General features: G+C 57.5%; 1 protein-coding gene across 2 annotated transcripts in view; it reads left to right on the forward strand.

The window, feature by feature from the left end:
- RBM33 (RNA binding motif protein 33) overlaps positions 1–27,956 on the forward strand; it is a 73,175-nt gene that overhangs the window by 14,336 nt on the left and 30,883 nt on the right. For both annotated transcript variants that reach the window (XM_045837788.1, XM_045837790.1), the window contains exons 4-9: positions 3,918–3,994; positions 5,890–6,202; positions 11,903–12,074; positions 15,137–15,345; positions 15,980–16,262; positions 17,638–17,696. In XM_045837788.1, the coding sequence (XP_045693744.1) occupies positions 3,918–3,994; positions 5,890–6,202; positions 11,903–12,074; positions 15,137–15,345; positions 15,980–16,262; positions 17,638–17,696 (1,113 nt within the window). The remainder of the gene's footprint in view (positions 1–3,917; positions 3,995–5,889; positions 6,203–11,902; positions 12,075–15,136; positions 15,346–15,979; positions 16,263–17,637; positions 17,697–27,956) is intronic.

Here is a 27,956-nt window from a genome sequence, read left to right on the forward strand (position 1 = left end):
GCCTCTGTCCTGTTTCTTACTGCACCCTGGCCGGCAAGTGCCTTAGGATTGGCCGTCCCTGACCTTTTCTCCCTCGAGGGGCTCTGCCAGCACCTGTGACTCTGAATAAGAATTACTTTAGTTACCTGCAGACCCATTTGGTCTCACGGAAGTCGGGGGATACAGCAGGCTGGGAGGTCAAAAGCCACCAGGGAGCCCCCCCGCCCCTGCATGCCCTGGCGTGCGGATGCCACCCGTGTGGGGTGCTAAGGGCACCAGGGCCGTCCTGCCTGCTCGCGGTCGGAGAGGCGGCTCCCCAGCCCCGTGCTCTCTGCCAGTCTCTTCCGCCGTGGGCGGCGCGGCGGCTTGTTTAGTTTTAACAGCGGCTGGCATTCCTCTCTCCGTCCCCTCCTTTCTGACGTGAAATAGATACCTTGTACCTTGTAAGAGTTAGAGTTCAGTAATACAAAAACAAGTGATGAAGAAATAGGGGTGAACCCTCATGACCGAGGTTTTGCCCTGTTTTCTTTCCTCCTACAGTTTATTGATTTCAGACACGGGAAGAGGGCGGGAGGGCGAGAGAGAAGGAGAAACATCTATCATTTTCCTCCCGTCCACACGGCAGCCGGGGATCAAACCCACAGCCCTTTAGTCCATGCTCCAACCAACTGAGCCACCTGACTAGGACTCCTTTTATTCTTTTTCCTGTGCTTAAAAATATGCGTAAAACATTGTTTCTTTTAAATGTATCCTTGTATCAATGCTTGTTGTCCCTAAATGTTACTTTAAAGTACTTTATAATGGCTACATATTATTTCCTTGTTTGTGTACACTGTGGTATACCTAGTTGTTTATATGTGTATTGGGGTTGTTTCCGGCTAATTGCTTATGACTTTTGGGGGGCGAAACACCTTCTCAATGGAAAATTTAAAGCCTGTGCAGAAGAAGAGGGGACAGTGTCACAGGACCTCATGCACTTGTCACCTGCGTCAGCAAGGTTTAGTCGAAGGCCTCATCTTCACCCCCCACCCCCCACCCCCGCGTTATCCCCACGCGAGCCTCAGATGGTACAGTGACGCTCCGGTACGTGAGCAGGCACGGTGATGGCGTTCACTGCGCAGGTGTTGCCGAGATCGGAGAGTCTTTCCTCGGGCGGGTGGTTTCCATGAAGCGGAGTCTCTGGCCTGAGGGCACACGGGTTTTAGCTGCCTGGCTCCTGTTGCCAGGCTGCCTCCCAGGAAGATTTCCCGCTCCCGGCACCCGTGTGTGGGTGTCTTTCACCTTCTCGTTCCCAGCTTCGATGTCACCTAAAAACAGTCTTTGTGGTGTGGCAGATGGAAAACGATGTCTGGTTGGTTTGCTCTCTGTCTGATTGCTGACGAGGTTGGCCGCTGGGCCAGGCACCTCCTAGCCTGTTCATTGCAGGTCTGCAAGCAGACCCCAGGTGGCGGGGGCACTGGCGGCCCGACCGCCGCCTTTTCCCCACTCGGGTTCCCACGAAAGATATAGAGATGTAACTTTGTCGTCTGGAGAGAGATTCTGGGCCGCAGGCGGCCCAGAGCGAGTGATGGCTTCTCCTTCCACTCAAATCCACGTGCTGCGTGTAGCAAGCATGTCAGATGGACAGGGACAGCTTGAGGACAGGTCTCTCTGTGTCAAGAAGGGAGGGACTGGGGTCGAGTTTTACATTGCATGCGGGACAGAAATGGAGAGATTGCGGAGGCCTGCTGTGGCAGGCTGGCCTGACCCGGTGGGAGCTGGTGGAAGAGCGCGGAGGTGGGGGTGGTAGGCTCCTGCCCGGCTGGGCCTCCGCCTGGCGCTCCTTATGAAGATAAATCTTACAAAGATTTCCTTCTGCGGCGGCTGGCCCTGGACCCGGGTTCTTCCGGGCTCGGACACCTGCTGCCCCGTGCATGCACCCCTGCTGCCCCAGGAGGCTCCTGCATTCCTGGGAGTCCTGGGGACCCCCTGGAGAGAACCGTCCTTTCTCTTCCTTGCCGCCCCCCCCCGCCCACCGTGGGAGGTGTGGCTAACTGTTTGGTGAGCCTGGGAGAAGGGCTTCACCAGCGCGCCTGGCCGCTGCCTCTTACTCTGTCGGGCTCTGTGTGCCCTGCTTTCTGGCAGACCATCCTGAGCAGAACCTGCCCTGGCTTCTCCCTCACCCCAGTTCTTTGGGAGGCAGTGGGAAGTGAGTTTGGGGCCCCAGGATTGAGTCTGGTTGTCCGTGCCAGCCCTATCAGTACAGTGGACACGGGGACTGTTGTCTGCCCTGTCTGTGAACTCATCAGGTTCAGAAATGACACGGCTGAATCTGCAGAGCTCAGAATTTCTGACGCTTACTGCTGTGGGGTCCATGACCAAGCGTATTCCTGTTTTTGCTTGGCGAATAATTTGTTGGTGCACCGATTTTTGGCAAAGAAAAGTTCAGCTGAAAAACTCGAGGAAGCAGCCTCTGACTGAATGAAATTTGGCTTTCACTGAGGGTTAATTTATACAGAGTTCCTGAAAGCGGTTTCGTGAGCTAACGGATTGGGCAGCCAGACCTCACGTCGCCCGTGGCAGACCCCGTTCACACCTGCTGGTGCGGTCCTGCCGCTCAGAGCCGGCCCAGCCGGGAGGCCAGTGTGCAGGCAGCTGGGCGAGCCTCGTTGGGGCTGTTGAGCACTTTGCTTCGTTCCCCCCAGCGCCAGCCTCCCTCCGAGTGAGCGAGCCACCGCGTCTGTGTCTGGTCTGACTCTAGTGTCCGCGAGTAGGTGGGGCCCTTGGGGCCGGTCAGAACTGCACTGAGACTGACGTGGTTTTGCTCTGGTTGGGGGACTCGTTGGCCGTCATACAACCCGCACACCGAAAGGCTGAGGGTTCGATGCCCCGTCAAGGCGCAGGCCTGGGCTGCGGGTTCAGTGTCCGCTCAGGGAGCACTCTGATTGGACAGCTGATGGAAGTTCCTCTCTCTCTCCTCCTTCCTCTCTCTCAGGTGACTCAGCATATACTCTGGTGAGGATGGAAAAAGTTATGATAGGTTTTTGGTTTTCATCAAAAATACTGTAATGGAGACTATACAGACGGGTATGAAGGAGCCTGTTTTTATAAGCTATAAAGATGCCAGGAAAAGGCTGCTTTGTTTCCTTCATCTTCAAGCAGCAAACCAAGTCTTCCCCCGCCCCAGTGTTTGTGTGGGAGCAGGGCCTTGATTGTCTTTTAGAGGGGCAGTGGTAATTTGTCCATCCCATAGAAATAGTGTCACGTAGGGAAGGGAAGTGTGACCTGGCCCCTTCTCCCTGTCCAAGATACCGGTGAGTATTTTACTTAAAACCTGGACCTAGAGAAAGCTCACCAGTGGGCGGAGTCGCCGGGCTGCCTCTGTTAGGGACGCCTGAGGGCGTGGGGCGTCGGGAGCGGGGCCAGCACCCGAGCAGGCACGAGTGTCCCCACACGCCCCTGGTTGGAGCCTTTGTGCAGTCTGTTGCCATTTCCGGGTGGTGACCCAGCTGTCTAAAGTCTGTTCGCTTCCAGAGTTCTCCTCTTCTTTCTCTTTAAAAAGTCTTTAGATTTTGGGTACTAAAATTGTTAAATTTAGTGAAGTCTTAAGAATACCATTTTGTTTGTGTAGGTGCATGGCAAACATTTTTGTGGGATGTCATCAAAAACTTACCCCTCCCCCCTTTTTGGTTAGAATTAGAATAAGTATGATCATTATGCTTGTTGCTTCTGTACTTACTTGACTTTGCATCTAAAAACTAGCCTGGGGTGGCTAGCCAGTGCGCTCTGTGTAGGATTTCTTGATTTTGTCGCTGCTTGTAGCAACCGTGAAAACTTCCTGAATGGCAAATGTTTTCATAGCAAGGTTGGAAACAATCCAGTCAACATGATTTTGCACTTTTGTAACACGTCTTTTTATGGAAGTGACATGCATTAATGAGATTTCTTATTTTAATTAGAACCAATCTGATTTGTCAGATGAAGAGCTGAACGATGATCTTTTACAGAGTGATAATGAAGACGAAGAAAATTTCAGGTACTCACTGTTAACTTCTTAGAAGTGTTCTTTCTTTAGCTGAGGTGATAAGGACTGTTTGAAATCCGAGACTCTACTAGGGACAGCTTCGTGTGGTGTGACCTGCAGCCTCGGGCCGCACTGTGAGTGGAACACCAGCGCGGCTCCGGTAGGAGAGCCCCGCACGGCCTCCTGCTCAGAGCGGCCATGAGACCCTTGCTGGCCGCGCGCTCAACGGCCTGGCCTGTGGCGGTGACCGGAGGGCGCAGAGGAGCCCCTCTGCCCGCTGCGCTCCCAAGCTGGGCGCCGCCGCCGCCCCCCATCCGGACTTGTGCTCCCTGGGTGTGAGTCACACCTGGCTGTTTGCCGTCTGGGAATTGCCACTGCGGACATGCCTTCGGTTTCTACTTCAGACTCCAGCCGGACGTCTGAATACAATTGCTGTGGTCCGCCTGGGCTGCCGTGACGACACCGCAGCCTGGGCGGCTCGTAAACGGCAGGCTTCACCTCTCGAGGTGCGGGGCTGCTCAGGTTCTGGTGAGGACCCACTTCCTCGTGCTCAGGGGGCACCTTCTCACCGGGCTCACACGGGACAGCAGGGCTGAGGGGCCCTCTGGGGTTCCTTTGACGATAGGGGCACTGATCCCATCATGGAGCTCCACCCTCACACCTGCAGCACCTCCAGAAGCCTCCGCCTCCAGACACCATCACACCGTGGGCTGCCCTCGAAACACACTTGTCCAGTTTTTAAGCCACATGTCTGTGAGGTGCATTTAATGTTTTGTTATTATTAGGTGCTTAATGTGTAGGACTTAGATTTATCTGCAAAATCTTGCATTTTAGGTGTTATCTTACATCTTATTGTTGGTATTCACTTTTTAAAAAAAATTATTTTCGGAGAGAAGGGAAGGAAGGGAGAGAGGGAAACATCAGTGTCTGGTTGCCTCTCACACACCCTCTATTGGGGACCCAGCCCACAGCCCAGGCCTGTGCCCTGACTGGGAACTGAACCACCACACTTTGGTTCTCAGGCTGGTGCTCAGTCCACTGGGTCGCACCAGCCAGGTGGTATTTGGCTTTTGTGACTTAATAGGTAGAATATGATTTTTTTTTGCAGTTTTAAAATCCCCTGTATGTTACTCAGAAATAATGAAGTAATGTTTTTTGTATTTGTGACTACAGTAAACTTTATGTATTTGAATATTGAACGGTAGTTTTACTTCCATTTTCAATATTTTTATATAGGAGTTTATAATTTGCACCATAGATTAAAAAAAATTCCATCTATGGTTTTCTGTTTAAAGAGCAATGCTCCTACTTTTTCCTTTGAAATATTAGAAAGCAGATGCTAGCCCTGGCTGGTGTAGCTCAGTGGATTGAGCACGGGCTGCGAACCAAAGTGTCGCAGGTTCGATTTCCAGTCAGGGCACATGCCTGGGTTGCAGGCCATGACTCCCAGCAACCGCACATTGATGTTTCTCTCTCTCCCTCTCTCTATCTCTCTCCCTTCCCTCTCTAAAAATAAATAAATAAAATCTTATTAAAAAAAAAAAAGAAAGCAGATGCCATCTTTTCCATTCTGGTGGTTAGAGTGAAATACACTCTATTTGCTTTCTGCTTTCAGTCCTGAGCTTCTGCTGGTCAGACCTGCTTTCTGGTCTGGTCGGTCTGCTGCTCTTGGTCAGAGAACCTGCAGCTGCTGATCGGGCGGGTGCTGTCTCGTCGGGGCGTGTGATGCCGGCTCGGCTCTGAGCATGGGCTCTGGCTCGGCCATTGGTGGAGTCCGTGTGTATTCACAAGAGCTGAAATAGCTCTCCCCCCTTCAAGGTTCATCGTCTACCACTGCGTTGACATGCGGACTCAGTTCCGAGCTCCACTCTGACTGGCTCCTCTCTCTGGGTGTCTGTCCTCTGTAGTTCTCAGGGCGTCACCGTCAGTCTGAAAACCACCTCTGGCATGGTCACATCCTACGAGCTGTCCGACCACACGCACGGCCAGGCCGGAGAGCAGGAGTCCGAGTATGAGCAAGGAGAGGACGACCTGGGCTACCCCAAGGCCGACGGGTCTGCGCTGTATGCTCACGAGTACCCGGAGGAAGGCCAGTACGAGGGCCAGGAGGCCGAGCTGGCCGAAGACCACATGGAGTACGTGGAGGAGCCCGAGGAGGAGCCGCTGTACAACGACGAGGTGCTGGACATCGAGATCAATGAGCCTCTGGACGAGTTCACGGTGAGTCCTCCCCTTTGTCCGCCTCGGACTGCGGGCTGCCTGCCGCCGGTTCCGGATGGGTTAGAGTTAGAGATCTCGTCCCTCCCTCGGGAGGGAGTGAAATTAGACCCGATTATCACTGTCTGCCAGTTTCTTTATCTGAGCTATGACAAAGTTTGTGTTGACAGCTTGTTCGGCTGCAGGCGATGCTCCTTTGTCACTCTGGAAGGCCGCAGGAACGGTGACCTTGAAGAGTGCGCCCCCGAGGAAGCGAGCGGCTTTGTGTGGCCGAGACACTCTGTCGATTGTTAGCAGTACTTAATGCGGAGCTTTCATCCAGCTTTAGACAGGATCTGATAAAGTCCTTCGCAGGTGAAAAGATTATTGACCTGCTAAAGACATCTTGGCGGTGCTAATATCCCACAGTGATTGATGTCCTGCTCATTCACCCTTCCTACACTGGAGACCTGTCCAAACTCGAATAGAGAGATGGGAGGTCGCGTCAGGGGGCGGCCAAGGGGTTTGCTGTCTGTGATCGGGAGGTGAGATTGTGCTGATCTGCATTTCAGAGAGGTGGTTTCCATAGTGGTGCTCTTTTCTGAAGTATCAATGGACAAAAAGACACTAGTGATGGGCTGTTCCTCTGTCTGTAGCAATTCATCATGGAAAGAGATCTTGTCCCTGCTTTTATTTTTATTAGTATTTATTTTATGCCGAATTTACTCCCAGGCCCTCAGTTTTTCTTTCTTCAGTTTCTCCCGGGATGTCTTTGTCTTCCGTGCAGCTTCCTCTTCTGGGTTAGCGCAAGTGCTCCTTCTTGGGGGGACCATCTCCGGGCGGTGGGCGAGCGGTGTGCAGGCGGGCCCGCCCGAGAGCGCGGCGAGTGCTGGGCTGCATCCTGGCACTCTGTCCCCCCGGATGTGCTCGGAGAATCTACACCGGAACCCTCCAGTGCAGCACCGCTCTCTGCACTTTCAAGCATGTGCAGCACAAACTCAGCACTCGTGTTGGGCCACCAACCCTGTGCCCACCCCCCAGCGGGGCCCGGGCACACCTACCAACTCCACCCTTGTATCGGTGGGCTGGGACACAGTGCTTCTTTAAAGTGGCATCTTTCAGATACTTGGTGGCTTTTTGAGTATGCACACCTTTGACAGCCTCAGCAGTTCCACAAGTGTTCTTAAGGTGAACATGGATATTTGAACATCTTGATTGGCATGCTTTTGTGGGGTTTTCCGCGTCCAGTGAAGAGTGAACCATCTTCAGGGGTCACCTCTGGTTGCTTTTGGGAAGAGGAAGAAAAAGTGTGGTTTGTCTTTAAAAACAAGCATTCAGTGAGCTTCACGAGGGAGGAGCGTGCCTCCACAGCTGCAGTGGGGCGTTGGGGTGTTCAGAGTGCAGGGCTTGTGCTGGAGGGCTTATGCTGGGGTGCGTGTCACGGGGGCGGTGGGGGTGGGGCGCGGAGCCCCAGGCCGGGGCCTCTGCCCTCGCGCCTTGTGTTCTCCTTCCGGGGAAGCTCCCGTTGGAGAAGAAAGTCAAAAACTGTGGGGTTTTGACCACTGAGGTACATATTCGAGAATGTATGTAATTTCTCAAGGGCTGTGGACGTGGTCCTCAGACTGTCCAGATTGTGCTGGAGTGTCTCAGTAGTCGTTTCTAGGTTTGGTTCTTTCTGAATGCTTTCCCTGAGGCAGACGCCGTGCGGGGCGTGTGGGGGTTTCGGCCGGCAGAGTCCCGCAGAAGGCGTGCCGGGTGCTCGCTCTCTGACAGCCCCGCGGCGGCTGCTCGGCCGTCCTCAGGAGTGCGGGCAGGCGCTCTCTGGGTCCCTGGTGTGGCTTTTGTGCACCCTCTTGTGTGGGGGGTGCCCCTTAGAGTGCTTCCTGAAAACCAAGCCCGGATCTTTTAAAACTGTGCCTAGTTATTCCCTAGTTGCGGCGTCTTATTCTTGCCACTGCCCATCAGCTGTGTGTCGGTGGGGCAGACTCCAGCGGTGGAGTGAGGCCTGTGGCGGGGGCCACCGGGTGTTCCCTCCGGCAGCACCCAAAGGTGGGAAGGTCCCTGCGTCCTGGACCTTTTGCTGGTCCTGTCCTTGAGAGTGAGGTGGGATTTGACGTACAGATCTGTACTTAGGAAGGAGATTATTCGTCAGGAGATTCTTGCTTTAAGCAGTCAGTTTGTTTAGGGCCTTCAAAACCAACGCGTGAGCCCTGGCTGGGGGGCTCGTCCGTTGGAGCCTTGTTCCGTAACCGAAAGGTGGTGGGTTCAGTCCCCAGTCTGGGCGTGGACGGGAGGCAGCCAGTTGGTGTTTCTTTCTCTCTTTCATTCTTCCCTCTAAAAACAGTGAAAGGGTGTTCTTGGGTGAGGGAAAAAAATTAACAATGAGATTTCACAAAACCTTGTTCTGTGAAAACAGTTTCTGGCTGACGGTGCACGCGCAGGGTAGCAGATCGGGCGTCCCAGGGAGAGTCCCGCGGTGCCGGCCGAGTTCCAGTGCCGTCGGCTGGACTCTGGGGAGCACCGAGCAGCCACGTGTGCTCCGCTCTCGGCGACTCGTGGGTGCCGACGGGTGGTGTCTGACTGTCGCGTCCTCCTCGGACGTTTTGGAGGTCTGCTCGCTGTGGAACCACGGCTGCCCCTCTGTGCTGCCAGGTCGGTCGGATGCCTCGGCCTGCCCGCCCTCTGTCACCGGCCCTGTAACCACGCAGTTCACTTCAGCGGGGGCCGGGGGTGCAGCTCCTCCCTGGGGTCAGATCTTCTTGTCACTTGTTAGTGACACTTGCAGGGGCCCTTCTTCTCCCTGGGATCGGTCCCTTCCTCCTGTGCGCCCTCTAGGCGTCCTGCCTGCTGGTGTCTCACGCAGACCTCCCCGTGTCTCATGTGGGGTGGGGTGGGGTGGGGAGCTTGCTTCTTGTCCGTGGTGCTCAGGACGCTCTTGCGTTGGGCCCTGCCGCCTTCCTCTGTCGCCTCCTGCTGCTGTCAGGGGGGTCTGGGGCACGCACGACCCGGCCTTGCTGCTCCCTGGGCCACGGGGTCGCCTTCTCTTCCGGCTCCTTCCTTACCACTCTCTCCATCCGAGCGAGCGGCCCTCAGGGCCCTGGGGTTTGCGGCAGAGCCGGCACCTGGCGTGCGCCGGGACGACGAGCAGCGCTGGGAAAGCCCCGACGCCCGGGTGAGCAGTTGGGGCAGGAAGGCACTGCCCGCGCCCTTCTGGGGCTGCGTCTGCTCCCCTGGTCGGAGCTGGGGCGGGGGGCTCCCGAGGTGCGGTGGTGGCGTGTCCAGTCCCACACAGACTCCCCAGAGGGCCCTCCGCGCGGCCGTACCGTTGTCCTCCTCTCCCCCACCCGTGTGAGGGTCTCAGTTCCCCGGCACTCGGTGTTGTTAGCCTTCCCCGTCTGCTGTCCGTAGTCTACACAGAACGTCTGTGCACACATGTACACACGTGTTCACAAAGTCTGTGTGCTTTCTGTGTAGCTCATAGTACCCGTATGTTCTAAGTCCATTGCAGACACACAGAATTAATATTTTCTCTAAGCCTGTGGCTTGGGTTTTAATTTTCTTAAAGGTATTTTTTCATAAGCAGAAAATTTTAATTTTTGTGAACACTAATTTTATGACCCAAGAAATCTTTGCCTACCCCAAAGTTGCAAATATAAATTCTCTGTTTTCTCCTGGAAGCTTTATCCTATTAACTGTTTCTGGCTTAGGCCCATGCTCTGTCTCAATTAAGGAGTGTCTGTGTGGCATGGGATTCATCATTCTCGGTGCGTTTGTTAGCTGTTGCACTGCTATCTGTCGGAAAGGCTTTCCCTCCCCCCGTGAGCCTCTGGCCTTACTGCTTGTGCTGAGGGTCAGTTGGCCGTGTGAACCTGCGTCTCTCTCCGGGGCCTCCCGCCTACTGCCAGTGCGCCACTGCCCTCATCGCTGTGGCATGGCCTCGGGTGGTGTGAGGCCGCCAGCCGGGCTCTGCTCCTGAGGGCTGTCTGGTCTTTTCCAGGGCCTTTGAATTTCCACGGTAGCCCTGTCATGGACTTGCCGGCGTCTACGCCACCTCCGGTCAGATTGTGATGAAGACTGCGTTGTGTCGTAGATCACACTGGGGAGAGCCCAACAGTCATGCTGCCCATTAGTAAACCCACTTCCATCTTTCATTGCCAACCTTCCTTTTCTTTCTTCTGCCTTACTGGCCTCACATTTGAGGCCTCTGTTCGGACTTGGCCTTGATAGTAGGGAAGACGTTCAGTATTTGGGCGACGCGGAGGACCTGTGCCCCAACCCCCACCGTGTTCAAGAGTCATCTGTGTGTGTTTCAGAGAGACGACTCTCAGCTCACGCAGCCCTCTTCTGATCCCTTAGGTGGAGATACAGATGCTGAGTAAACCACCTTAGTTCTGGTGCTGTCGTGTTGTCCACTCAGCTTGTTTGGAGAGTCCTTGAACCGTCCTTACTGCTAACGGTTGGATGAGAGACGGCTGTTGTGATGGAGTTTGCTTTATCAGTCATCAGTTTTTTCCTCCTCGGTGGCCTTTCTGCTCAGAGCGGGGACTGCACCAGCCTGTGGGCATCACCCGAGCTGCTCCCGGTGCAGAAGGAAGCTCAGGCCCCGCCCCGGCCCTGCGGCGCTGGAGTCTGCGCTGTGGCAGGAGGCGGCGCCCGTGGTGGGAGCCCGGTGCCAGTGCTGGAGCAGTGCGAGTGTGTGGGGGGGGCTTTGTGCGTCACTAGGCCCAAACGAAAGCTGTAGTTCACGTTCATCGTTTCATTTGCAGGGTTTGCGCTCCTGAAGGGGTGTCTCTGCTTGTAGGAGGTATAGCAACAAGTGTGTGCATTTGCAGCCGGCCCTCTCACGCAGCAGCTGCCGGGAGAGGGTGCAGCGACAGCGTCGTGCCGTGTCGTGTGCGTCTGCGAGTGCAGCAGTTCCATTTTCCCTCTGTCGTGAGTGCGGGACACTTAAACATGACGGACTGTGAAAATAGGCAGTTTTTAACTCTGTGAGAAGCATTTCCATGAACCGGCACTCAGCAGGCGTCTGTCCAGCTGTCTGACCCAGTACGGGGCGGGAGGCGACAGGCGTCGGGAGGACGCGGGGGAGCTGGCGGTGGGGAAGGGGCAGGCGGTGGGGAAGGGGCAGTCGCTGTGGCACTGGAGCAGGGCTTTTGGCGGAGCAGTGGCGCGGGGCGTGGGCCGGTGCCGGTGAGCAGTAGGGGCTGCGCGGTGAGGCTGGGCGGCTGGCCCCGGGGTGGCAGCAGACCCAGTGCCGGGTGGGCCTGGGGTTGGAGGGCGGCGAAGGGGAGACCTCCAGCGGTTCCCTGTGTGGTGGGCAGCAGTGCCCTGTCATCTGGTGTGTGTGACACGGTGGCGAGGTGAGCCGCGTGCCAGCGAGGGAGCCCCCGGAGCCCCGTGTTCACTGCGCTGACATATCTCACTCGGCTCCAGTCTGGGTCGGGCGCCCAGCCGGCGGGGGGTTGGGGACTCACGCGCGTTCCCTCTGAAGTGTGATCAGCAACCCGTGGGAATGTAATCTTTTTTTTTTTTACGATAGGTTAGTTTTTAATGTTTGAGATAATTTTGTTTTAGAATCAGCTCAGTGTTGCACATGGCCTTATATTAGGACATTATGAGGTGCCTTTACATCTTAAACGTAAAGAACTTACGTTCTTCCATTTTCAATTCAAGAGGAGGTGAGCTCACTGTCTTTCCCCTTTGTTGTGTGTGTCTGCTGTGTAGGGGAGCATGGAGACTTTGGAACTACAGAAGGAAATAAAAGAAGAATCAGATGAAGAAGATGATGAGGATGAAGAATCTGGACGATTACGTTTCAAAACTGAAAGGAAAGAAGGAACAATTATTAGGCTCTCGGATGTAACTCGAGAGAGAAGGAACATTCCAGAAACTTTGGGTAACTATTTTGTCTGTCTCTCATCTTTCCTCACTCCCATTCCAGCTTCTTCCGTAGCACTATTATGGGAAGACCAGCTGGCGTTCTTGAGCATCACAGAGGCCATCAGAGGGTGGTGTCCGTGTGGGCTTGGCGCCGGGCTGTGGTGCTGTCCCAGTCATTCTGCGACAGTGCAAGGCGGCCCGTGTGTGGGTGCGATCGACTGACCCACATCCTGCGCAAACCCTGCCATTCAGGATTGGCAGCAGGCTGCTGCTGGTCGCCAGAGCGCCTCTTCCAGGGCTGGCCCCTGCCCCAGGGCTGGCCCCTGCCCCAGGGCTTCTCCCAGCGTCCGCGGCAGAGAACAGAGCCGTGGTGTTCAGGCACGAGTGAGCACTGAGGCACCTGGAAGGCTCGTTAGCACGGGTTTCTGGACCCCCTCCCAGGTCTTCTGCTTCAGAAGCGGATGGCGGGGCCCAGTGCAGGCGCACTGCTGCTGCGCCCCGGTGGTGCTGCTCCCCGCTGCAGCTGCGGTCTGAGGGCCTCAGGGTGTGGTGTCCTGTTCTGAGGCGGAGGGGCCCGGGGAGGAGGCCGGAGGGCTGCGCCACCCTCTGGTCTTGGTCCCAATGACAACCAAGAAACTGACCCTCGATCACTACCTTTGTCACTTCTTAAAACCATTATCTGCACCCATTTTTGGTTAAGAACACGAGCACATAGCTGCGAGTGGTGGTGTGGTTCCCCGAGAGGACGCTGGGCCTGGAGATGCGCCCCAAGCAGCGGCGAGCCGGTCAGGCCGCGTGCTGTGGCGCTGAGCCCCACGGGGAGCTCGCTCTGGAGGCCCGGCGTTCCCCACGCCTTCCCCGGACAGCTTCTTCCTTCTCCACCTCGGCCCAGGGTTTTCCCGGGCTTTCCTCAAGTTAGGTGTCAAGTTGCCAGTCCAGGACTGTAGAAGTTTCTAAGAAAGAGGATTTGAACTTGGTCTTGGGAAAGGGCGATGACGAGAAGGTCTTACGACGTGAGAGGACAGCAGAAGTGTCCTTCAGCTGAGCAGGAGGAGCGCTGGTGTCGCAGGGCAGGCCCGCTGGGGCGCGCGCCTCAGGCCGGGGCTGGGGGGGCGGGGGTGTTTCCACTGTCTCGTCAGCCGGGCGAGGTGCTGCTGCATCATCGGGGGAGCTGATGCACCCAGTTGTCGAAACTGGGGCAGCCACACATTCTGAGCCGAGAAGTCACTAGACGGTCCCCAGTAAGCACCTCTCTCTCTGCGGCCAGCTCCCTGGAGGCTGTGCTGGATTTCCGGGGTCGCCCTTCCCTGACCCTTGCTGCCTCTGTGCGGCCCCTGGCCGTCTCATCCCTGCCTGCCTCCCCTGGCCCGGGCGTGGACAGCGGCGAGCTCGAGTGTGCAGCCTTTCACTCGCCCCCCCCCCCCCCCGCCCCCCGTCCAGCTGCCGTGCAGAACCAGACTGCCGTTTGCTCCTTCTGTCCTGCCGAGCGGACTGTGTGCTCTGTGAGTGCTGACTCGTCACGTGCTAGTCCCACTGGGACGTGGCTGTCGGTGCGGGAATACGTTTTCCTTAAGCGCACTTCAGAAAGGGACAGTGCAGCGCAAAACTTCGTTGCGCTGACCTGCATCTCTTTACTTCAGAATCTGGACGAGGTTCAGAAAACACTTAAAGGGAAATTAACATTTCAGCTGAAGTTACAAACGTAATTTCCATCCTGTCATATTTTGGTGACCCTTTGTGACAGCTTGTCTCAATTGGAGGAAAGCATTCTTACTTGCTGATTAAAGATGTCATTTGAAACCATTTTATTACTGGGGAGAGTGAAATTAATCCTGACACTTAGAACCGCTGGAAGAGGAATCGCCGATGCACTGCAGAAACAGTGCGTGCGAGCCAGCCCTGCAGCCGAGATGAGGGTGGGAGCCCGCGCTTGTCAAGAAGAAATTAAATTTTCCTTCCAGTGGGGCCTCGATTCATTGGGAGCGGGGGTTACCGTAGAAACCATTTCAAGGAAATGAAACGGGACTTAGAGATTTTGGAAGAGTTTGGAGCCGACTGTGGAGTCCGAGGGAGGAGACAGTGGTGACGTTCGTACCGCCCCCATGCTGCGGAGGGGGGCGCGAGGCTGCCTCCCGGGGGGCGCGAGGCTGCCTCCCGGTGTGCGCGCATCCCGCAAGGTGGTGCTCGCATCCCGCAAGGTGGCGCTCGCAGCCCAGCACTCAATAAAGGAGCCGAGTCGGGTCCGCCAGCCTTTCTCTTCGGAATTTAGGGTGACGTGCCCCTGAGGCTTCCTGAGGGCAGGGTCCCTGTGTTTCAGATCCCTAACTCGGTTAGGCGGGGGGGTGGGCTACTGGTGCCCCACACAGGTGGGTGGGTGCCAGTGGGCTGTTTCTCAGGTGACTGAGCTCTCCTTTGATGTGGCTCTTTGTCAGAGGGTGTGCATTTTAGTCTTTCTTCACATGCTAAAGATTTAAAAAAAATTTTTTCACAAAACTAAAAATTTGAAACGGTAATAGTAAATGCTTTCTGTTGTGTATAAAATTCACTCTAATTGTTTGACTTCGGGGTGATTGCATTAATAGTTTTGTTTCAAATGCAGGAGAGTCCGGAATTTGTTTTGTTGCATAAACTCTCTGAGTTGCTGTACCCCTGTGCACCAGGAGTGCATGTACCAGGGCCACTGGGACAGCCGTGTGTGGCGGGGGGGCCAGGCAGCCGGGCCCTGAGCAGTGCTGGCGGCCATCAGGGTGTACGAACATGGCGGCCCCTGCCCCGCAGCCGAATCGCATGCTCACCTTAGCTGTCCTCTGTGTACCAATGTCAGCGGTCCCTAGTGAAGGCGCCTCCCGGTGCATTCCCACAAGAGACGCTGGTGTTCCACGGGCAGAGTGTGCCCTCACTGAGCAGGTCTCACCAGTGGCCCCGGGGTCCTGCCCGCTCCCGTGGTGCAGTTGTCTGTTGTGGGGGCCACGCCGCTGTGCCGGGTTCCGCTGTCCCGGGCATCTTCCCCGCGTGGTCCCTGACAGCCTCCTTCCCGCTCTCCACGTGTTTCTGACGTGTGTACCTCTTTTCCAACAGAGCTCTCAGCGGAGGCCAAAGCCGCACTGCTTGAGTTTGAAGAAAGAGAGCGCCAGCACAAGCAGGGCCGCTACGGCTCCCGGCGGGGCGGACGGAGAGGCGGTGCCCTGATGTGCCGTGGCGTGGGGGACCAGCGGAGAGAGAACAGCGAGCGGGGCCGCGTGAAGGACCACCGCCCTGCACTGCTCCCCACGCAGCCTCCCGTCGTGGTAAGGTCACAGTCACGCTGCGAGGCTAAAGCCGGGGCAGACGGGAGTGGGCTCTTGTGGGCGTGGAGCTCTGTGCCTGGAAGTGAGGGTTAGTCGTCGGAGTAACGGCTGCAGGCTCCTTACAGTCCAGCAGTTTCATCTGTGGTCTTCCACGTTCTGTCCGCTGGGATCTGTGAGGCAGACACAGCCATTCCGCTCGCAGCTGCGTGGGAAGACAGCTGCAGTACGACCTTCTGGAGGGGCGACTGCAGAGGAGGCTTGCGGCGCGGGCCCCGTGGCTCGTGTCTGGTCCTCAGCGCGGTGCTGGGCTTGCCGTGGGCAGTTCTGCTGGGGCGGACGGAATCTCTTTCGTTGGGAACCCACACGAGGTCTTTCGGCCGCCATGCCGCCTCCTCGCCCTGAGACCCATCACACGCTCACTGCACAGGCGAACAGCTGCTCTGCCCAGCGCCTGGTGCCTGTCGGTGTGAGCTCACTCTGAGTTGGAGCTGTCTTGTACAACTCGTTGCTATGAACTCTGCTCCAACTTGTAGCTTTTATGCTTTAGTCCGTGTAAATCCGTACCACGTCAGTCGTCTTCACTTTGCTTCTAAATATTGATTCCTGCGATTCTGTCTTTTTTGGTGGTTTTTAGACGCACTCTCCAAGACTGATTCCTCCAGCACAGCCTCAGCCCCCGCCGCCCCCGCCCCCGCCCCAGCAGCAGCCCATCCGGAGCCTGTTCCAGCAGCAGCCCCTGCAGCCGCTGCTGCCCCTGCAGCCCCCGCACCACCCCTCGCCGCCGCAGGGCATGCACGTGCCGCCCCAGATGGAGGCCCCCCGGGTGATGATGACCCCTCCGCCCGTGACTCCTCAGCAGCCCAAGAACATCCACATAAACCCCCACTTCAAAGGGGCGGTGGTGACACCTGTGCAAGGTACGTGTCTCCTCTGCTGCTGTGAAGTCACGGCTCCTGTGGCCAAAGGCCAGTGTGGCGTCTGGGCGCCTTCCCCGGCACTGCAGCGCCTGCTGCTTCCCGGGCCCGCCGTTCCCTGAAAAGGGTCTGTCTTCGCGTAGGGCTGGGTGGGAAGCCCTGGGCCGAGAGGGCAGCAGAGGTGTGGGGAGAGTGCGGTGCGTGTCCACGATGCCTTGGGAGGGGTGTTTGTGGAGTGTGTCCGCCCGGGTCCCACTCAGGGCTCCCCGTGAGTCCCCGTGCTGGCTGGGGGTACAGACCCACCTTCACCCATGAGTTCTCAGTGACACCCCCCCCTCACCGTGAGGTCGGAGAGGCGGGGAACAGGCAGCTCACGTGGAGCACCTGGGCGGGGGCAGCCATGAGGGCCAAGAAGGCGTCTGCCCCTCCCCCCCACCCCCAAGCGGGGGCACCAGAGCTGGGGAGGAAAACAGCATCGTCCTTGGGACAGCTAGGTCTCCGTCAGAGCAAGACGGGAACGGGCTGAGGTGCTGGGGCCCGAGCATGGGTGCTGGGGGCCACAGACTTAGGATGGCAGAGGTGTGGTTGAGAGATTTCAGAACTTGGGAGGAAGCCCGAGTGCAGGAGTGTGGAGGGGTCGGCAGCCTGGAAGCCTCGTGAGGCTGTGCCGTGGAGTGCAGGACTGTGGTGCAGAGGGCCCCGCGGTTCCCCAGGCCGTGGGCCGGCAGAAGGTGCGGTGACAATTTTGGGAGGGCCGACAGCGTGGGCACACCTTGTCCCGGTGGCACAGGCCCCCTCTTTGAGGACGAGCGTTCCATCGGGTGGTGATGGGCCAGCTCGGGTGCGAGTGCTGTGTGTCCTTCCGATGCTCGCTGCTCCGGCTGCTGCGAGGACCCGCAGCTGATCCAGTCCGATAAGTACATGAGACAACAGAAGATGAAAATGTCCGATGTCAGACATCCAGAGTTCAAGGCTCGGCCGGCTGGTCTGTTCACAGCACGAGTTTTATTTAAGTTCTCTGAGAGGCAGGCACGGCTTCCCGCCTGCAGACCCGGCCCCGAGGGGCAGGCTGCAGACGTCCCGGGGGGCCGATGGAGGCCCTCCCCCAGCCGGGCTGGGCCGGGCCTTGCCCGCCCCCTCGCACCTGCCCTCAGGCGCGCCTGTCAGCCATGGGAGTTCACTGTGGAAATGTGGGCTCCTGCCCGAGCTGTTGTGTGAAGACGGAAGCCCTGCTCACCGCTCTCCCTCGATGGAGACTTCATGGGTTGCATGCTGTGCACGTCGTGGGCATTTCACACTGAACACACCGCGTGGACTTGCAGGGGCTGCTGGTCAGGGTGTGTGTGGCGTGTGGGTAACGCCAGGTGTCTCTCCACAGTGCCGTTGCTGCCCGTGCCGAGCCAGCCGAGACCTGCCGTGGGACCTCAGCGATTCCCGGTGAGTAGCAGTGGCTCTCCTGCGCAGGGGCTGAGCACACACTGCTGGGGGCACCAGTGCCACACAAGGGGGGGTAGGGGGGTGGGCGGTGTCCCGCTGAACCGAAGTTGAAGGTTGTGTAAACACTGACTTTGAGTTTTGCAGTGGAAAGTGTTTGTTAAAAGCTTTAGGTCAGTGGATTTTTGAGAATGGAGTTAGTTTTAACTGTAAAATGGTTGAGTCAGAGTCATCAGTGGCATGCCTTGCACCTTGCACAGCATGAGTTTGGGTTTTATCATTGCCTGACGTTAGCGAGGGGCCTCGCTTCGGTGGAGAGCGCGCAGTGGGCCCGTGGGTGTGGGTACGCCGCTCTGGGGAGTGCTGGCGAGGTCCCACCTTGCTTTCAAAGGGACCTCAGGGGTCTCAATGGCAGTTGATTTTGTATTTTAAAAGGAAGGTTTTGTCTTTTAAATATTCGTTTTTATAACATATCTTAACTAGAAGGAAAATATCTATTAAATACTTGTATCTGTGTAAGTAAATTTGGTTTATTTGCGTTTTGGGTTCGATTTGTAGTTGGTTCATGGTTTTAGTGAATTGATGAGGACGTGTTCTTCTTAAAAACAATGCTGGAAAACACAGGCCGAGCATAAAATTTTAACGTGGTTTGCATGTAAAACGAACGTGGTTCTGCGTTGGCTAGCCAACCTGACCTTCGTGAACTGCCTAGATGTGGCCCCAGCTTTGACGCCTCGGGAGATGTGTTCGTAGACGGAGTTCAGCAGACAGTTTTAATGACGGATCTAGATGTACAGTGAGATGATTATTCAAAAATGAAATCAGGATTGGGTTTAAGATTTGGAGTTTTTTAGGAACTTCTTCGATTTGTAGTAATTTTTTTTTAAGGATTTATTTATTTTTAGAGCGGGAATGGAGGGAGAGAGGGGGAGAGAGAGAAACATCAATGTGCGGTTGCTGGAGGTCATGGCCTGCAACCCAGGCATGTGCCCTGACTGGGAATCGAACCTGCGATGCTTTGGTTTGCAGCCCGCACTCAATCCACTGAGCTATGCAGCCAGGGCGATTTGTAGTAATTTTTTAAAAAGATTTATTTATTTTAAACAGAGGATAAGGGAGGGAGAAAGAGAAGGAGAGAAACATCAATGTACGGTTGCCTCTCCACACACCCCCTACTTGGGATCTGACCTGGCCTGCAGCCCAGGCATGTGCCCTGACCGGGCATTGAACCAGCCACCTTTTGTTGTGCAGGCCAGCACTCAATCCACTGAGCCACACCAGCCAGGGCTGTAATAATTTTTTATGAATTACAGTATGGTTTCTAAAACTGCTTTTTATAGATTTCATTCCCTTATATTAGCTAATCTTTTCTTTAAATTACTCAAATTTTAAAAACTGTGTTTTAAAAGTCAGGTGATACTTCATACAGTTCCCTATTCAGACTGTTGGTCTTAGTAGGTACACTTAATGAATCGCTGCCTCCCAGGCCAAGCCCGTGAGCGCTCAGGCGTCGGACCGCTGCCCCGGTGCGGCCGCGCGGCAGCCAGCGCCTGGAGAGCCCTGGCTGTTGTAGTGTGCGCTGGTCCCCGGGGCCGTGAGCATCTGCGTGAGGTTGTTACTGGACCTCAAAAACGGGCACTATAGGAAAAAATTGACACGACAAAGCAATTGTAGTTGAAGAAAAACATACAGTAATGTTGTATGTAATTGAGATTTCTGCAAAAATGTGTTTACTAACGTAAGAGCAGAACACCGTTTGCCATTTTCATCCCCTGTGTTTCCCCGTCGGGCGGACGTGACGGCCACACTGGAGGCCGCGGGCTGGACTCGCTGCGGGAGGGCAGTGACAGGGTGCTGTGCGGAGACTGAGCGGCGGCCGCCGCAGGGCTCAGGGCTGCTCTGGGCAGTCGCTGCGGGGCGTGGCATCAGGCGGTGTCGTTTCTGAGCCGGGCGCGTGCACAGATGACAGGAGACCGTTGCACCGCACATGCCTCGTGTGGCGTGGTGACCTGAGGGCGCTTCTTCAGTGCTGGTGTGCGCGGCTCTTAAGTGCGCGGCTGCTCTTTAGCCCCAGGTGCCGGGTCTTCGCTGGTCCCAGGGGCTCGGGGGTGTGGAAACACAGTGCTCCGCCTGTTTCCGTGGCCAGTCTCCTCAGGGGGGACGACTGGGCGTGGGGCCGGCACCACCAACGTGCCGCAGAAGCGTTGCATCTTTAAATCGTCCCTCAGAGTGCTGTCGAGACAGGGGGCTCACACCAGGTCACCCTCTGTCATCTTCCTCGTGCGAAGTCTTTCTTGAGTCTGAACGGCGGGATTGAACGGCTGCCGCCGCGGTGAGTGCAGCGTTGTGAGTATTAGCAGGTCCCTCCTGCGTGCCGAGTACTCTGCACAGTGCCGGTCCCCAGACCCTGGAGAGGGCCCCGAGGGGCAGGGAGCCCCGCCGTAGCCCCCAGGACCGTTTCCCCTGAGCAGTGCTGCAGGAGGAGGGGGACGGGGGCTTGTGCTCTCCAGAGCCCCTTGGGGATGGCCTCCTGCTGGCTGGGGCCTGTGGGCTGGGTCCTGGTCCTTGGGTCCACGTGCCCCAAACTGACTCTTGCTCTGTGAAACGTGCGCGCGCACACAGACACACACTGATAAAGCAGGTCAGGAGGCCGATGTCTGAGTTTTACGGAACTCTGGGCAGCCAGAGCGAGGTCCCCAGAGTCCCGTTTGTCTCGGCCTGAGCCCTGCAGTGAGTCCCCTCGCTCCTGGGACAGGGGTGCTCTTGTTGGCAGCTTCACCTCGTTCCGTGAGCACCGGGGTCCCGTCCGCAGAGAAGCTTCCGGGGAGTCCCAGTCACCCCGTGCCTGGGGGGCAGATGAGCAGCTGACCAAGCGCACACAGGAGTACGGCAGTGAGCGCCCCTGCTCCTCACTGGGACCCCCCCCCCCACCAGGGAGCAGTGCAGAGAAGCTGTGCAGTGCTCTCCCCCCCCAGTGAGCAGTGCAGAGAGGGTGTGCAGTGCTTCCCCCCCCCCAGTGAGCGGTGCAGAGAGGCTGTGCAGTGCTCCCCCCCCAGTGAGCGGTGCAGAGAGGCTGTGCAGTGCTCCCGCCCCCCCAGTGAGCAGTGCAGAGAGGGTGTGCAGTGCTCGCTCACCGGTTGTGCTCAAGGACACACGCGTGGACTCCTGCATCCGGCGCGGCAGGGAGCAGCTCCCCCCGGCCGGGGAGCAGAAGCCGCAGGCAGGGAGCGCAGGGCCTCTGGGTTCCCACATGGGGCAGGCGGCGGGGACCAGCTGTCAGCGGTGCTACGGTGCTTTCGTACACGCCGTTTTGTCTGACAGTCTTACAAGAACCTAAGAGGTTCTCCTTGCAGAACTAGTGTGCTTGGAGATCGGGCTAGGTGATGATACCGGCCCTTGATAAACTGCGAGTCCCAGGGACAAGCCGGCCTGACCGGAGAGGGCGCGGTGTCGTCTGTGACTGGGTTCTGTTCCCAGTGCCCAGTGCTGCTCCCAGAGGCCCCTTCTGGGTTCTGTTCTCAGCGCAAAGCCCCTTCTTTCTGTCGGCTTTCTGGTTACGTATTTGTCCGCAGGAGGTGTTTTGTTTTTAAAGTTTACCCATTCAAGAAGTGGCGCCGAGATCTGCATTCACAACATCCGACAGTGTCGCCTGGAGAGGTCGCCGACCTGGGGGCCCCCGTGCCCCGCACCGCTGGCTTGAGTGCAGCAGCCCTCCCCGTGGGAAAGGGTCTTGACCTGGGTGTTTCCAGACCCATCCAGCCATTGACCTCGCTTTGCTGTGTTGGGAAATGCTGGTGTTTCAACAGCGGCCAGCTAAGTACTAAGTAGTTTGGCTGCTGAGTAATTTCATCGTGATCTTTGTTTAAATTAAAACTAAAAATCATGTTAAAAAAAGACTTTTCTGTTTAAATCCATCTCCTCACCCGCTGCATCTCTCCTGGGGCAGACCCAGAGAGGGAGGTTCCCACTGGCGTCTCCCGTGTCGGCCCGGCGCTCACGGGGTCTGAGCAGTCCGTGCGCTCACACGCGTGTCGGAGGCCGCGCCCGGGACCAGGTGGCGGGGACCGACGGCTCCTGAACGCGTTCCAGGTGGCCTTCCGTGCAAATTGCGTTTGCCGAGACTGCTGCATCCAACCCGTCCTTTCTGACGGCGGGCCGTGCAGCTGTGCGCCCGGCCCCCTTCGTCTCGGACACGGTCTCTCTTCTGAACCCGCCCTGCTGTTACGACTTGCCCTCCGTGTTGCCTGTGGATAGCACCGACAGTGGGGACGGGACAACGCGACAGGCGTTTTATCAGATCGAGGGGTGGTAGCAGGGAACTCGGGGAGGCCCTTTGGCGGTGGAGGCGTCGGTCTTGCACGGAGAGAGTGCAATTTAAAGGAGAGGTGACACGATCACCCACCACCTCCACTTGCAGGCGGCTTCCTGACCGGTTGTGATGATGACCGTGCTTTACCACGCCGTCACACTGAACGGTGTCAGTGCGTCCCCATCTGCAGCAGGACGAGGAGCAGCCGCACACTGTGCGGCACTGACGGAACTCGGAGCTCGCTCACCGCAGCGCCCCGTCGGCTGGCCTTGTGTCCCCTCGCACACGCTGGGTGGGTGGGGGTGGGGTGGGTCACTCGGAGGCCAGGAGTGGGCCTGTGGGAGTCACGAAACCGGGTCCTGTTCAGTCCCTGAGCAGTTCACTTGCACCGTGACACGTTTGGTGGTCTGTTTTGTGTGCTCTGGCTAAGGAAGACCGTGCGTTGAAGTGAGAGCCTTCCAGAAACCCTGCCGGGGCAGACCCGTAGCGCCCTGCAGAGCAGCTGACACCGAGTGCAGCCTGCCCCCTGGGAGTCAGGAGCTCGCCCGGTGAAGTGCCAACAACACGGGCTACCAAAGCCTCAGACCTGTCGGCTCTAGTGACGTGCCCTGTGAAGCACACCGGCTGCTTCTTACTGTGTGTTTTCCCAGAGTTTTTGGAGACCCGTAGTTCTGTTGAGATACACATTTTTAAGTGAACTTTGACAGAGGCCCTGTTCTGTTACACAGCATCTGAAAGCGCCTCTTCCGAAAGATCAGGCTGCTTTGATCTGAGAAACGTGGTCCTGGTGCACAAGTCTGTGGGTTCAGCAGGTGTGTGCCGGTGTGTCAGCGCAGGTAAGAGGGGGCCGCACCATCCCCCACAAGCCTCACTGTGGCCCTTTCACTGTCAGCCCCTCCCCCCGCCCGCAGCCTCTGCCCCGGGCTCTGGGCCCAGGGCTTTGTCACACGCGTGGACCGTGGGGCGTGTGCCCTGCTCGCCCTGTGGCTCCGCCGGGCGCAGTGCGCTTGGGACTCGCTCGCCCGCGGGGCTGCCCCTGTCAGTGGTGTGCCCTTTTCACCGGGAAGCATTACTGCGTCTGTGGGCGCGCCTGTCTGTCCGTCCCCCGCGTGGACACTGGGGTCGCTTCTGGCCTGGGGCTGCTGCCAGTGAAGCCGCTGCGAGCATCTGGGTCTCCTGGTCTGGTGGGCAGGGGTGTCTGCAGGGGTCGGTGGGCTGGGGGCCATCTGTTGGGGACCTCGTGGAGGGCATGACAGCCCGCGGACTGTGCCCCAGCTGACAGAGCCGCTGCCGCCTTTGTGGTCAGTGCCGGTGAACAGGCTCCTGCCCCAGAGGGTGGATGCCAGAGGTCAGTGGCAGTGAATCCTGAGCGGGCGCCACACCCAGGCTCTGCACAGGCCTGTGTTCCGCCTGGGCCGGCGCCCTCTGCTCCCCCGCGCAGACTGTGGGACCGAGTCCGGGAGGTGCAGTCACTGAGGACCGCCTCCCGGGTGCAGTTTGTAGGACTGGGACCAGGACGGCCTCGTCTCTCCGTGGTGCTGCGCCCTTCCCTTCTCTCCGAGCGCTGACCAGCCACTCAGCGAACTGGGCAGCAGTCGGGGGTCTGTGGTCGAGTCGTCTCTGTGTCCGACTGTGACCATCACGGGATGGTGAAGGAGGAACGTTTGCTGTGTGGGGGCCGTCACTGGGCAGGCCGTCGCGGAGGCACGGGGGGCGGGGTGAGCTGCGGGAGCAGAGGCCCTTCTGTGAAGTGGCGGGAGTGAGCTGGCGTCGGCGCGTGCCAGAAGCAGCGCTTGGAGCTGCGTGAGGACGCTGTGGCTCACAGCGCGGTTGGGCCTCGCCCCCAGGTGCCCGCCGTCGTCTTCCCGCCACACGGGGAGGGCCCGTGGGCTTCCCGCCCCCGAGGGAACCGTTGCCTGGTGCCGGGTGCGGCTTCTCCAGGGCGCACGCAGCGTCTGTGCGTGTACAAGTGCCTGCCAGGAAAGTGTGGGAGCTGCCGCCTGAGGGAGGTTAGTCTGAGGAGACGCTGGAATAAGAGGATTAGCATTTTCACGGAGGACTGCGATTTCCATCATCAGGGGTCACTGCTGGTCTTTATTCTTTCCATTTAACCCATTTAATCAGAATTAACTGAGAGGCCTTCTTAAGTGTCTGTGGTTTCCTATATAGTTCTTTGCATTCTAAGTGAGATTAAGAAATGAAAACATGTAGAGGAAGGTTGTAATTTATTGAAAGATTCACGAGGCTTCAATGATATTGTTAAGGTATTTAATTAGTCTTATTAAAATAGACCAACTGACCCTTTTAGGGGAGCTGATAAGTCGTATAATAGCTGTTAGAGCCTCTTTATTCTCTGCATTATATGATTGACTTTGTGCTAAGCAATTTATGCAAAGTTTCCCTCTTTTTTTTGTAAGGGGAGTTATCAGTTCTTCCTCAATAGGATTAGTGGAGATAACATCATGTAATTAGCAAGAGATGCAAAAAAGTGAAAGTACAATTTCTGTAAGAATTATGTGAAAGAGAATGATAATTTCTTACCTTGGATTTTTTAAAGGAGATAAAGAAAAGCAAAACAGCAATTATTTGAAAGGATTAAAGTGGCCTTTTACGATAGGTAGAATCACATTAGTACTGAAGTTTCTGTTAACTGAGGTATTCATAATGCATTAACAGTCTTAAACTAATTCTGCATTTGATAGAGGGAGTCGGTCATTTATTACCCTTTACACCCGTGAAAAGGTGGCCGTTACGTAACGAGTGGTCCCCCCAAGAGGGCCTCTTGGGCCAAGTGCGTCAGGCTGGGGAATCACGGTGTCTTCGGCGTCGTGTGAAGACAGGTGGGTCCCAGCAGAAGCAGGGGCCACTGGCAAAAGAGCCCTCGATGCACCCAGAGTCTGCACGTGTGGTTCACACCTTGCGCTCTTTGTCGACTGTGGAGCGCTGGGTCACGTGCCTTCCACCCTGTAACCGGGATCGGGCCTCTCTTTAAAGGCAGAGGCACTCGCTCGGCCGGGCTTGCCGCTGGCCCGTGTGGGGCCGCACTGCCGTGCGTGGCTTTGCCCCCTGGGGTGTGTAGAGACTGCGTGTCACAGAAACCTTGGGGAGCGGTGACTCTGAACACCAGGCTTCTTCATTGTTGTGTGAAAGTGGGAGTGTTCTGGCTTGGTACGGCCGTTCTGTGACATTATCAGGGACCCTGTTTTTTTCTGCCAGATCGCAGGGGAAAGAGGAGGCCGGCGGTCGGGGCAGAAGGTGAGGCCGTCTCGTCCTGTCAGCCAGAGCCAGGCCCAGGCTCCCTGCTGCAGCTGCGGTGTGGGGCCTCTAGCCAGGCACAGTGCTGTCCTCCTCCCACCCGAGAGCAGGGGGAGGGGTGTCCGTGTTCACCACGCAGCAGAGCTGTGAGTGCCACCCCTCTGCGGGGGGTGTCCTTCTCTTTCAAAACGGCGGCGCTTTCGGGGTCTGACAGCTTAAAGTGTTCGCACCGGCCTCTGTGCCACACTGGCTTCTGCCCGCAAGTCCTTGAGTTCCGCTGTCCCCCTCGGCAGGCGCTCCTGGGTCCGACAGGGCCACCCTCTCCGAGCTTGGACTTGCCCTTTCTCTGCCCTGCAGACTTCTGTGTCTCCCTGCTGGTCTGTCTTTCCTGTTAGGATGGACTCTGTCGAATGACACTGTGTGTGGGCGGGTGAACGGTCACTCCCAGGCACTGCCTGCTGAGACAGGTGCAGTGTGTCAGGTGTGTGAGTCGTGGTTCGACTGTGGCCAGTGGGGCGGCCACCTGCTCCCAGCCCTGCTTGGTGGCACCGCCCTGCGTCCTGTGCTCTCCTCCTGGCTCCCTCCTTCAGAGCGCACCTGGTCCCCAGAAGGGGGCGCAGGCCGCCAGGGGAGGGAGGCGCTCTGCATCCCCACTCCCTCTGTGGCTTTGCAGGGGTGCCAGCTCAGCAACCTTGGTCCCAGAGGCGAGTCAGAGAGACAGGCTAGGTGCCTGCTGGCCCCAGGTCCCAGTGCACTGGGCGTGGGCCAGGGCTCCCCAGCCCTGGACCCTGCGGGCTGTTCACCTGGCCTCCCTTCTTTCACGTCCTCCCAAAGCTCCTCCCCACCACTGTGCTCTGTGGGGTGTTGGTGTTCTCGATTGTGGTGCGGGGCCTGGCCGAGCGTGGCAGTGTGCTGGTGAGAGACACCGATGGGCCGGCGCCTGGGGCACCCAGAGGTGGGAGTGGGGCTGGGGTGAGCGTCCCCTTGTCCATGCAGGCTTCCGGCTTGAGTGCAGAGAAAGGTTGCAGGAAGGGGCCTGTGCTGACACGTGACTGTCAGAAGTGGTGTGTCACTCTTAGGGTGGGATGCTGCCTTCACAGTGCCCTGTAAAATGACCGTGCCCAGTGAGCGTCCAGTCCACTACGGTGGTCGTGTTCCTCCACCTGCTCCCAGGAGAGAGGGACTGCCCACTCTCCCTGCTCCACAGGTGCGGGGCCCAAGGCCCAGAGGGGGCTGCCACGGGCTCAGGGCTGTGCCAGAGAGTGGGCCTGGGGCACTTGTTCAGTGGCTGTGGGAGCTGATGGGTGCCTTCTGGGTGCCAGGCCAGCCAGGAATCAGAGGCTGGCCCTGGGTACGTGCGACCGCTGACATCTGCGTGCCCATGTGCGCAGCACGTGCGTTAGTGAGAGACAGGATGGGGGCAAGATATGCGATCCCAGTGTATTTTCCCTTTAATACCAAAAAATGTCCTCCGAAGTTCAGAATATTTAAAGTAGTTTCCCAGGAAATCTGAAAGTGCATAGAGACCCAAGAAGTAATGTGCCCAGTTCTCAGGCAGCTTGAATTTCTTACTGAAAACTGACCCCCCCCCCCCCAGTCTGTCTCTCCGAGTCCTCGTCACTCGGCAGGCCCCTCTTCCAGGAGAGGGCGAGGGAGTCGAGGAGAGAGCGCTCGGCTCAGCCCCACCTGTGGCAGAGCCAGACTCGGCACCTGGCAGACCTTCTGCTTACGGAGGGGCAGGGGCCACCTTCGCAGTCCTGTCCAGCCTCCCTGCAGTAAGGAGACCTGGCGTGGGAGGGCGGGGCACCAGCTCTGCGGGAGGGAGCGGGGAGGGAGCGGGGCGAGGTGCAGAGCCCAGAGTGGCAGCCGCCTGGAGAGCAGGGCGAGCCCTGGGCTGCTGTGGGAAGATGCAGGTTATGAGTAGGGGCTCAGTAAGGGAAGCAGCGAGGACCAGCGGGGCCTCTTGTGTTAAGTAATGAAGAGAACCACGTTTATCAGTGGAGAGAGAAAGGCGGGAGCCTCTTGCAAGCGTCTTCTAATTGTGAGCAAGACCACAACTCGTTAACCAGACGTGAGCAGTGGAGCTGTGGCTGGCGGTGTGGCAGCCCGGTCAGTACTTTCAGCCTGGGGGTGGGTGTGCCACTCGGCCTCCGGGGAGAGGTCCGACCGGACGCAGGAGTGGAGCCGTGTCTCAGGGTGCCCTGCGATGATGCTGGGGGCGTGGAGAGACAGACCCAGTGCTCCCCAGGCCCGGCCCGTGGACCGCCCCCATGGCAGCGGAAGCACGTCCCCCACGGCTGCTGCAGAGGGGCTTCCCATGCGCCGCCGCGCTGCGCTGCGGGACCGGCCGTCTCCTGTGCGGGCGAGCACCCACCAGCTGGGGCGGCCGCAGTGAGGCCGGAGGGGCCAGCCCTCACTGAGAGCACAGCTGAGGCTGAAAGTGTCGCTCGCCATTTGTCTCCAGGCAGGTGTCACTCTGTACTGATTTGCAAGTGAAAAACTCATGGAAACTACCTAGTTTTTCTTTTCTAACAGATTTACATTTCAGTGGTTCTTGTGCCTTTACCTCGGTAGCAGGCTGGTAGCAGGCTGCGGGGCGCTCCCTCGCGGCCTCTCGGAAGCATGCACTTGATCTGTAGGTTTGCAGTTCTCCCTGTGAGTGGTTGTAGTGACTCTCATCCTGTCCCTTCTGTGCTCCC

The sequence above is a fragment of the Phyllostomus hastatus genome, unplaced genomic scaffold, assembly GCF_019186645.2.
Source record: "Phyllostomus hastatus isolate PE091 unplaced genomic scaffold, TTU_PhHast_1.1 phas_contig_244, whole genome shotgun sequence".
Classification (NCBI taxonomy): domain Eukaryota; kingdom Metazoa; phylum Chordata; class Mammalia; order Chiroptera; family Phyllostomidae; genus Phyllostomus; species Phyllostomus hastatus.